Raw genomic sequence first — 12,034 nt, forward strand, 5'->3', positions numbered from 1 at the left:
GAGTCAATTTTAAGTAAAAAGGCCTCCCTGCTAATGTAGACAAATTCCATGTTTACAAAAAAACACAAACACTACAATCAACTGGCAGCAAGCTTAAGTATTCATGCTGCTAGTTCAAAGTAGGGACACAAAAAATATTGTGAAACATAGTTAGTGATATTTGAACCCAAGACTTGCCTGAACAATAATCTGCAGTAATAATGGTTCACAAATGTTATTGTAATTTTTTTTCTCTCTCTCTCTCTCCCCCCAACAGGGTCAGGGAGATCAAATGTAGTTCACCATTGCCCAGCCTCTGAGACCGGCACAGATCAGGGATCCAAACTGGGACATTCCTGGTTTGTATCAATTATTATCACATGAGTCAATGCATTTATTCACTAAGCTATCAGGAAGCCCTTAGTCTTATACACTTTTAGATTTACTTCTGGTGCCTAGAAATCACAACAGATCTAATTCCTTTCTATTTCCTCCAGAAGCACATTTGGTCAACTATTTTGGTACTGTTGAAACATATAACTCCACAATGCAATATGATAACATTGCATGCATCCAGTGAGCAGTGCAGTCCAGGGCCCATAATTGTGAAACTGTGGCAGTCAGCTATCTCCAAAACCAAACCAGTATACTAAACTTGTCTGTTGCGTTTATCAATGTGGATATGGTGTGCATTTTGAATGTAATTCACTCAACTTTGCAACCATTCTGGTACCAAAAGTGTACCCAGTGCAAGATTATGAGACCCCTAGATTATATTAAATTCCAGCTGTCCTTAAAGAAAATGAATTTTACATAGATATGTTATAGCAGTGTGAATGTTTCATTCTGAATTGTGCAGTGAAGTTTTGAAACAAATAGTATGGTATAGAAGATTCAGTCATCAGTCAAAGACAGGTTACTCTTAAGGCATTGTTTGTTATCTTAACACAAGCAAATACAGAATTGTTCCCGATTCTTACAGGGTTTAGGTCACAAAAGCCATTTCTGAAACTGAACTTGAAAAAGAGCTCTTACATTAGGTACTAATTACGGAACATGGGCATACGCAAGAGATCTAGTGAGCATTAGAGAAGTAACACTGTGGATTAGGAATCCTGTATTTTACAAAGAAAATTTGGCTGTTTTGACATAAAAAGGAAATGACAAACCCATCAAATAAAAAGGTGGTTTGGATTCCTGTTTTATTCCAGATGCCAAAATATCTGCTTTGTGTTTCCAGAATCTGAAGTGACAGCATGAGTTGTGCAGCTGCCCAAATGGCAGCAAAATGCAGAGTGCTAGGATGTAACTGAACTTGGACCCAAAATTCCTCTTAACACAAAATGGGTGAATGCTTTGTTTTTCTCTGTAATTAATAGGAGCATATGGATTTCAGACATGTGATCACTGGGAATGCAATTTTGCTGACGGATAGTTAATTACAAAGAAGAAAAAGCATTTTTATTTTTTTTTAAAAAGGTGAGTTTAGGGGTTTATTATGTAGAAAAATCTCACTAATATAATTTCTTTCCTTGGTCTATTTATAGACACATGCCAGAAAACGACATTGGAAAGTCATCAAAAAAAGAGTTACAAGGAAATCAGTATTAATACAGAAATTAAACATGGAGCTGGGAACAGCTTCTTGGAAAGAGAAATAGGGACTATAGTCAGATTCAAATTATTGGATAATTCAATTCTTTTGTGCAAATTCTGACAGTGTTTCAACTCACCAACATATAAAGTTAAGGAAAAGAGGACACAGCCAACAGGGAAATCTCAGTGTGAACCTAACTGGCAACTTTAATATGTACACTTCAATTCCATCTCCACACACGTGGGATGCTGTCACGATGTTCAGAAATAGGAAGGTTTCAGCTTTTCATGTCACCAGGCAATCCATCTTCGATATTCCATGTTCTGGTACTATTACTAACCCCAAGTTTAAGCATTGCTTTTTGGTCGCAGCTTTTGAGTGTTTTCTACCGTTTTTATATGGAAGGGGTTGGGGGGGGGTCCAAATCTCCTGGCAATACAGACCACCCTGAGCAAACAAATCCCAATATGTTAAGCAAAAGGAAAGTACAGTACTCACCGTTCAGCCCGTTGGGAATGCTCCGATGGTGAGAGGGTCCTGAAAGGTCGTCCGTGGATCTTTTGATGGGTGCCCCCTTGTCCACGGTTTTGTTGTGGTGCTGGTGGTGATGGTGATGGTGGTGGTGGTGGTCAGGGCTGCCGGCGCTGCCGGTGCTGGAGGTGCTACTGCCATCTCCCACGTCCCTGGTCCCCGTCCCCCCGTTTAAATTTGTGAGGCTGGTCTGACTGTCTATGGAGCTCCTGCTCCCGGCGTCATTCCGCTCCTCGTCCAACATCACGGCTATCTCCTTCAGCTCCAGGTTCTCCTTGACCAGCGCGTCTTGCTTGGCCTCCAGTTCCCTCAGCTTCTGCTGGTACATGCCAACCTCCTTCCACATGACGCTGCCCGTGTAGCGGCCGAACCTCTGCCACTCTCTGGACAGCTTCTTTCCCTTCTGCCGGTCGTCGTCCAGGAAGCAGCAGAGTTCCCTCAGCTCGTGGTTGTCGTCCTGCAGCCGCTGGTTGATCTCCTTCAGACCCCTGATCTCGTGGAGGTGAAGCTGGAGCCTGCGGTTCACGTCCTTCATCAGGTTACCGTGCTCCACCATCAGGCTCATCCTCTCGCCCTCCGTCTTGCGGAGTCTCCTCACCAAGTCGGCTTTGCCCCATTTCATCAACTCCTCGTCCGGTACCTTGGTCAGATCTTCTTTGGATCCATCCGGTGAATTTTTAGCCATGTCCTTTTTTTTTAAATTGTTTTTTTTTAAAAAAAAATCTCTCTCTTAATATATTTGAAAGTATTACAAACCCAGATTTATCTCAGTATTTTGGAACGGATCCAACTCATGTTGACCAAAGAGTTGCCTTGGAAGGACCTCCGTTCGGTTGGGTTTGGCGGCCGGTCAGTGGCTTTCAGAGTTCACCAACTCGGTGCGAGGTGTCTTGGAAAAGTCTCCCGGCGTCTGGAAAACTGATCCAAATTGGTAACAAAAAAAAGAAGAGGAGGAGGAAAACACTTCAATAAATCGCCATAATTCTCCGTCTCAATCCCAGCCTCAAACGGTGGCGTTTAAAGAGGCTTCCTCGCCGGCGGTAATGCTAAGATTTCCGGTCTGCTTTGCTTGCTAAAAAAAAAAATTTGACACGGTGATGTCAACCTTGTTTGTAAATTTTAAAGGCGAGGAGCGCATTCCTCTCGGGAGCGAAGCGAAGGGAAATCCTGCAGAACATGGACGGGATCCGATCCACCTTGTGCCTGGACCAACACAGAGGGGGGGGGGGCTTCCCTCTGATCTGCCCCACACAACACAACTCTCCAGCTGCACCAAATACCCTCTCCCCTCCCCAACATACACACACACCCCCACCCAGTCAGTCACTCCTTCTCCACTCCCCGCAGGATGGCGGGTTCAAAAAATGCACCGACAAAGCAAAGTGCAACTGGTTCCTTGAAATCGATACTCGTAACAAAGAACTTTGGCTTCGCTCTCTCTTCTCTTCCCCCACTCCACCCCTCCCCAGGGGAGAATTTGCTGCTGTCGCCCAATGATGGTGCAAGTTGCTCGAAAGACTTTGCCCGCGGACCCAATCAAAGTGAAGGCAAACAAGAATTAAAAGCAAGTAGACAGAGGTTTTGTCTGGAGCGGCGGACTCACTCACTCTCTCACACACACACCGTGCTAGGCTGGACTCCCTCTCCGCTCTCTACCCAGACTGCGTTTTATCACGTGTGGTGGGAGCTTACACTAAATTCTATCACTTACTCCCACAGCCTTATTAACCATTTCACAACCCCAGTTACCTGCAAACAGACAGCTTATTCTGTCTGTTCAGTTATGTGGTTGGTGTAAAACACACCACTGCCTGAGAGGGTGGTGGAAGCAGGTTCAATAGCAACTTTCAGAAGGGAATTGGATATGTGTTTTGAAAAGCAAGGCTGTGTGGAAAGAGCAGGGGAGTGGGACTTTCAAAAGAACCGGTGGCCGAATGGCCTCCTTCTATGACACTTCTGAATGAAATTTCAGTAATTTAAAACAAAACACTTTTATTTACCAAAATCTACAAATCAAGAGTAATTTGCGATAACCGTTTCCCCTTTCATGTAAATTCCAAAGCCGAGGTCACAAAGTGCGGGATTCCTGAGTTCATTCATCATTGCTGCGATTGCTTGTCCTCGGGAGAGGCTGAAACTCCATGTGGGGGGGAGGTCACTTAAATTATTGCTCTCTCCCTTTTTTTCTTTTAATCGGTATGCCTGTTAATTAGTGATTCCTTTTCCTGTGGTCAGACTATTCTGTGGTCACATGAAAGGAAATGGTGCGAATAATGTTCTAAATGTGACTCAGTCTGAAATTGGACCCCATGAGATTCAGATGCACCTGTTTCTTTAAGAAAATACTGCTGTGCAATTTTGCAGTTGAGGTTTACTGGACTTGCTTCATTCTGTTTAAGGGTAGAGGTCTGGGCGCCTTCATGTTTTGCGCTGTTAGCTAGGAATATTTATTTAATTTTGTGTTGCTGTCTGTCAGGATCCTTTCAATTTGTCTATTCACCCTCCGGGTTGTGTCCAAATTGGAATTAATTTCGCTGCCGCTCGGGGAAAGGGTTATAATCCATTCAAGGCACAAGTTTTCCTGTCGATCCTCTACACTTTTGAATTTCAAACTTCAATTGAAGTTGGTTTGGTTGCTTATTCCCCAGTCATTAAACTATCTGGTTTGCTATAACATTGGTTTTCTCCAGGTAAGATTTATGGGTAAATGATTTAATAGTGAAATACCAGGTACCGTGTAAAGCAATGGGGAAAAAAATCCATTCATTAGTTAAAATCAGAATTATGACATCGGGGCAGCTTTGTGGATTGTGGTGAAACTATTTACATTTCAGATAATTGGCAAAAGAATCAGGGGGGAGATGAAAAAACGTTTTTATACTGTGCGTTATTATGATGTGTAATACGCAGCCTGAAAGGGTGGTGGAAGCAGATGCAATAGTAACTTTCAAAAGGGAATTGGATAAATACTTGAAAAGGGAAAAAATGCAGGGCTACGTGGAAAGAGCAGGGGAGTGGAACTAATTGGATAGCTCTTTCAAAGAGCTGGCACAGGCACGATGGGCCGAATGGCCTCCTTCTGTGCTGTAAGATTCTATGATTCTTAGCAGGTGAAAATGACGCCATATTAGATTTTACTCTGTAAAGAGTTTGGGATTAAGGGTGGATTGTTCCATTGTTGTTTCTGATTTAATAAAAGACAATGTTTGGCTCTCCTAATGGTTTAGTGGGAAAATGCACAGTGTGGTGTAGTTCTGGGTCATACAAACCAGGAAGGTCACTAGGTTCAAACCCTGATGGGTACCCAACGAGTTAGCCAGTTTCAGCCGATGTGCCAGTGGAGTCCTTACAAATGATGTCAGTGTCCCCGGGCTAATGAAGGGTGGCTGGTGGATCATTAAGGGTTCCTGCTCCTGATTGTTATTCATTGACCCCTGTTGGAAAATGAAGAGTGTGGCTGTCGGGTGACGATAGGATTGAGCTCAGCTGTGGTGCCCTCCTAGCGATTAAACTGCTGTCACTCGCTATCTTAGGGTTACGTGAAGAATGGCCGCTTGCTCAAAGGATCAGAGAGCTGCCGCCCGCAGCGATGGAATAATTAGCAGGGCTGTGGGGAAAAAGCAGAGGAGTGGGACTAATTGGATAGCTCTTTCAAAGAGCCAGCACAGGCACGATGGGTCAACAACAACTTGCATTTATATAGTGCCTTTAACGTAGTAAAATGTCCAAAGGTGCTTTACAAGACTGTTATGAAACAAAATTTGACACCGAGCCACATAAGGAGATGTCAGAACAGGTGACCAAATGCTTGGTCAAAGAGATAGGTTTTAAGTAGTGTCTTAAAGGAGGAGAGTGAGGTAAAGAGGCGGAGAGGTTTAGGGAGGGAATTCCAAAGCTTAGGGGCCTGGGCAGCTGAAGGCACGGCTGCCAACGGTGGAGCGATGAAAATTGGGGATGTGCAAGAGGCACGAATTGGAGGAGTGCAGAGATCTCGGAGGATTGTAGGGCTGGAGGAGGTTACAGAGATAGGGAGGGGCGAGGCTATGGAGGGATTTGAAAACAAGGATGAGAATTTTAAAATCGAGGCGTTGCTGGACTGGGAGCACGGGGTGATGGGAGAACGGGACTTGGTGCGAGTTAGAATACGGGCAGCAGAGTCTTGGATGAGCTCAAGTTTATGAGGGTGGAAGATGGGAGGCCAGCCAGGAGAGCATTGGAATAGTCCAGTCTGAAGGTGACAAAGGCGTGGATGAGGGTTTCAGCAGCAGATGAGCTGATGCAGGGGTGGAGACGGGCAATGTTACAGAGGTGGAAGTGGGCGGTCTTGGTGATGAAGTGGATATGTGAAGGTAAGCTCATATTAGGGTCAAATAGGACGTCACGGTTGTGAATGTTCTGGTTCAGCCTCAGATAGTGGCCAGGGAGAGGGATGGAGTTGGTAGTTAAGGAATGGTATTTGGGGCAGGGACCGAAGACAATAGCTTCGGTCTTTCCAATATTTAGTTGGAGGAAATTTTTGCTCATCCAGTACTGAATGTCAGACAAGCAATGTGACAAATGAGAGACAGTGGTTGAGGGAGGTAGTGATGAGGTAGAGCTGAGTGTCATCAGCGTACATGTGGAATCTGACATTGTATTTTTGAATGATGTCACCAAGGGGCAGCATGCAGATGAGAAATAGGAGGGGGCCAAGGATGGATCCTTGGGGGACTCCAGAGGTAACGGTGCGGGAGTGGGAAGAGAAGCCATTGCAGATGATTCTCTGGCTACGACTGGATAGATAAGAATGGAACCAGGCGAGCGCAGTCCCACTCAACTGGACGACAGAGGAGAGGTGTTGGAGGAGGATGGTGTGGTCAACCATGTCAAAGGCTGCAGACAGGTTGAGAAGGATGAGGAGGGATAGTTTACCATGGTCACAGCCACATAGGATATCATTTGTGACTTTGATAAGGGCCGTTTCAGTACTGTGGCAGGGGCGGAAACCTAATTGGAGGGATTCAAATATGGAGTTGCGGGAAAGTTGGGCACGGATTTGGGAGGCAACAACACGTTCAAGGACTTTGGAAAGAAAAAGGAGGTTGGAGGCGGGGAGGTAGTTTGCAAGGTCAGAGGGATCAAGGGTGGGTTTTTTGAGGAGGGGTATGATGATAGCAGATTTGAAGGGGAGAGGGACAGTACCTGAGGAGAGGGAACCGTTAACAACATCAGCTAACGTGGGGGCCAGGAAGGGAAGTTTGGTGGTCAGCAGTTTAGTGGGAACAGGGTCGAGGGAGCAGGAGGTGGTTTCGTGGTCAAGTTGAGCTCTGAGAGGGCATAGGGGAGACAGGAGAGAAACTAGAGTAAAATTCAGGGCTAGGGCAGGGGAGAACCATAGGGGAAATTTGGCTTGGTGAGCTTGGGGAACGGAGGGAAGCAGCAGAGGCAGCTGAACAGATGGTCTCAATCTTAGTGACAAATAAGTCCATGAGCTCTCGCACTTTTCGTTGGAGGTGATGGTCGAGGGGGCAGGGGAGAGGGGTTTAAGAAGATGGTTTGCAGTGCGAATGGCCTCCTTCTGTGCTGTATGATTCTATGAGAGAAAGGAAAAGAATTAGTGGGAGGCAGGGAAGAAATAAATTCACTGATCAAGGAGTTGTAGATGATTTTTTAATATCCAATAATGTTTTATTTCACCAAACTGCCACATCCACAGATAAGCTAATTACAGGAAAGTATCACAATTTACTTTCAGTGGATGTGTTATTCCATGTATTTTAGTGACTTTCATTGAATCTCTGAATTACACTACTGAGAATTTAGCTTCACTATATTTAACACTGCAACAAATTATGCAGTGTTAAAATTAGACAGATTTATTTCTTACCCTAACAGTTCATCTTGCCAAAATACCAATTTTAAAGGATAATTTCAAACACTGATACAGTAACTGAAGGCTACACATAAAGGAAGCATTTAATGGCCGAATATTATCAACTTTGACATAGAGGGGGTGATTTTAACCCCCAAGAATGGGTGGGTTGGGGGCGGGTGGGAGTTGAAAATAATTTTTTTTGGGTCGCGACCACAATCTGGCTTCACTTCCGGGTTTAAAGTGGGTGGTAAAAGTACAGGCTTCCCACTGGGAATGCAAAGTCCAAAAAAACCAACTATTTTCAACTCCCACCCGCCCCCAACCCACCCGTTCTTGGGAGTTAAAATCACCCCCAGAGAGTTCACTTGTTTGATCCAGTGCCATTAAAGATTGCAGCAAACGTGCACTTTTTCACTATCATAGTATGGTACAGTGCAGGAGGAGGCCATTCGGCCCACCGTGCCTGTGCCAGCTCTTTGAAAGAGCTATCCAATTAGTCCCATACTCCTATTCTTTCCTCATACTCCTGTAATTTTTTTCCCTTCAAGTATTTATCCAATTCCCTTTTGAAATTTACTATTGAATCTGCTTCTACCACCTTTCAGACAGTGCATTCCAGATCACAACAACTTACTGCGTAAAAAAATGTTTCTTCATGTCGCCTCTGGCTCTTTTGCCGATCACCTTAAATCTGTGTCCTCTGGTTATCAACCCTTCTGCCACTGGAAACAGTTTCTCCTTATTTACTCTATCAAAACCCTTCATGATTTTGAACACCTCTATCAAATCTCTCCTTAACCTTCTCTGTTCTAAGGAGAACAACCCCAGCTTTTCCAGTCTCTCCACATAACTGAAGTCCCTCATCCCTGATACCATTCTAGTAAATCTCTTCTGCAACCTCTATAAGGCCTTGACATCCTTCCTAAAATGTGGTGCCCAGAATTGAACACAATACTCCAGCTGAAGCCTAACCAGTTTTATAAAAGTTTACCGTGACTTCTTTGTTTTTGTACTCTATGTTTCTATTAATAAAGCCCAGGATCCCATATGCTTTTTAACAGTCTCCTCAACTTGTCCTACCATCTTCAATGATTTGTGTACATACACCCCAGATCTCTATGTTCCTGCACTCCCTTTAAATTTGTTCCATTTAGTTTATATTGCCTCTCCTCATTCTTCCTACCAAAATGTATCACTTCACGCTTCCCTGCGTTAAATTTCATCTGCCATGTGTCTGCCCATTTCACCAGCCTGAGTATGTCCTCCTGAAGTCTGTTACTATCCTCCACATTGTTTACTACATTTCCGAGTTTTGTGTCATCTGCAAACTTTGAAATTATACCCTCTATACCCAAATCCAGGTATTAATATATATATCAAGAAGGACAGTGGTTCTAATAGCGACCCCTGGGGAACACCACTGTATACTTCCCTCCTGTCTGAAAAACAACCGTTCACCACTACTCTCTGCTTTCTGTCCCTTAGCCAATTTTGTATCCACGCTGTCACTGCCCTTTTAATCCCATGGGTTTTAATTTTTCCAACTTGGAAATGGCCAATTGGGCTTCTTTCTGCCAACTGACTAGCCTTTGGCCTTTCATTTTCTGCAATACTTCTCCATCTTCAATGCCCTTTTCCCCTGTAAAACCTTTAGTCCCTCCAATCCTGGTTGTTTCCTCTAGTATGGCACCTATCCTTATTCAGTCAGGCCTAAGGGTCCTAACTCAAGTGTATCTGACACAGAACTGGTCTAGCCATCCATCACCAGATCAAGCACTATTGGGCCTCACACTCCACTGGTAAATCCATCCACTACTCAAGGATCATCCTGGAGAACAAAGATAATCTCTGGCTTCTTTTCTCCCCGACCAACAGTCTCCTTAAATCCTTCTCCCATGCCTCCCTCTGCCCTCACCTCCAACAACAAGTGTGAGGAGATCATGGACTTCTTTGTCCTGGCCAAAGCCTGATCCTGCGTCTTTCTCTAGTGTCTCTTCTATTGCATCTCCCCACTCCCCGCTATGCCCTCTCTGAGCTCATCAATGCTGATCAACCTGTTGTGGATTTCCAGCCTTTGTACCTATTGAATTATTAATAATCTATTCATACTGCACATTGGATATCAGAGCACATCTGAAACCATTATAAACCCACATTTCAATTTGCAGTATAACTGTTGCAAACTCAAGCAAACTGGTGCCAAAGAAATCAAGATGGCTGATGATTTCCACCGGGGTTTGCCCTGAAAACCACACCAGTATAACCATCACAAGGGTCTAAATTAACTTTCTGCATTTCAATATTGAAAGCCGTGGGAGCTGGTTGCTGTATAACTGATATATAAAATATCCGCAGCATAAGATGTGAAGAGACTTGAACCTGCCCTGAAATCACCGATTAGTTATAATCAGAAATGGAATAATGGTCTGGAAATTCCTGGCAATTAGCTTTAAAAAGGTATTTCCTCAAGTATTTCTTTTCACAGGGATAAAAGAACATTTTTACAGAAATAATAAGGTCATGAAAAAACAAGAGAAAAATTTGAATACTTGGCAATTGACAATAAATGAATTACAATTCAAAACAGCTTATTGATGGATTGTGTGTGTTTTACATTAGCATCCCCTGGTGGACAAAGATGGCCATAACACTTAATGGGGGCATTGGAAATGGAAATCCCAGCTCAACACTTAATATGCACCTTGTTGAAAGCAGCCAAACAGAAACTGAATCTGTACTATTCAGTTGCATAAAACTTAAGCAAAACTCACCTATGTGCTGATGACTCGGTTAGTATGCCTTTTCTTTTCTCCACTATCAACCATCTCCTTAAATGCGTCTTCCCCTGCCGCCTCGATCCTCACCTCTAACAACTGTGAGGAGCTTGTGGACTTTTTTGTCCCCAAGTTAGGGACCCTCCATCTGTTCTGCTGCTTCTCTTCCCTTTCTCTTGGCCACCAAATCAAACCTCCTTTCAGATCATCCCCCACCATTCATTGCCCTGAATCTCCGCCTCTCTCTAATTTCTCTCCCATCTCCCCGTACCCTTTCAAAACTCATCTCGTCCATGAAAATCACTTCTTGCTCCTTTGATTCCAATCTCACTAAACTGCTGACCACCTAGCTTCCTTTCCTGACCCTCATGCTAGCTGACACAGTGAATTGTTCTGTCTCCTCAGGTACCATCCCCGTTCCTTTCAAAACTGCTGTCCTCACCAACTTCCTCAAAAAACACACCACTGCCCCTCTGTCCTCGCAAACTATGGCCCCATTTTCAATCTCCCTTTCCTTGAACATGTTGTCACATCCCAAATCTGTGCCAAATCTCTCCCAAAACTCCCTGTTTGAATCACTCTAATCAGGTTTCCACATCTTGCACAACACCAAAACAGCCTTAACCGAACCCACAAATGACATTCTGTGACTGTAATATGGTTCATTATCTCTCTTCGTCCTGCTCGACCTCTCTGCAGCATTTGACACGGTCAACCAAACCATCCTCCTCCAAAGCCTCTCCTCTATTGTCCAGTTCAGTGGGACTGCTCTCACTTGGTTCCACACATACCTACCTGATTGTAGCCAGAGCATCTCCAGCAATGGCTTCTCTTGTAGCCCTTCAGTGTTCCCAAGGATCTATCCTTCTACTCTTCCCCTCCTCTACTCTTCTTCACGCTACACCATGCCCCCGCCACAAAATCGGTTGAACCTTGTCACTTCCAATCAATTCCTTCACAATCCCCCATTGAGCTGTGTGAAGCTGTAATATCATACTTGGAGGAGAAGCTGACCTGAATTGACAGGGCCTTAAATGGCCTTTATTCCTGGTCAGAAGCCAATGTGGGAGCCACCTGATTGTACACACAGACACGTCTCAAAAGATTCAAAACATTCTGCACCGGCCTCACAGGAAGTTCAAATCTCGCACCTCTTTCTGCCAGCAAAAGCTGACAAGCAGATACTGCTTTTCAAAAGCAAAAGATCTGAAACATTAAACTCTGTTTGTTTCTTTCTCCACAGATGCTGCCTGGCTTGCTGAGTATTTCCAGCATTTTCTGTTTTTGTTACTGCCTTAC

The 12,034-nt window shown here is 44.2% G+C and overlaps 1 protein-coding gene across 2 annotated transcripts in view; it reads right to left on the reverse strand.

The window, feature by feature from the left end:
• The window catches only part of ccdc85ca (coiled-coil domain containing 85C, a), a 190,186-nt gene extending 186,476 nt beyond the window's left edge, over window positions 1-3,710 (reverse strand). For both annotated transcript variants that reach the window (XM_067991977.1, XM_067991976.1), the window contains exon 1: window positions 2,075-3,710. In XM_067991977.1, the coding sequence (XP_067848078.1) occupies window positions 2,075-2,792 (718 nt within the window). In that variant the 5' untranslated portion in view covers window positions 2,793-3,710. The remainder of the gene's footprint in view (window positions 1-2,074) is intronic.
• Window positions 3,711-12,034: the final 8,324 nt, after the last annotated feature.

The sequence above is a fragment of the Heptranchias perlo genome, chromosome 10, assembly GCF_035084215.1.
Source record: "Heptranchias perlo isolate sHepPer1 chromosome 10, sHepPer1.hap1, whole genome shotgun sequence".
NCBI classification, from domain to species: Eukaryota; Metazoa; Chordata; class Chondrichthyes; order Hexanchiformes; family Hexanchidae; genus Heptranchias; species Heptranchias perlo.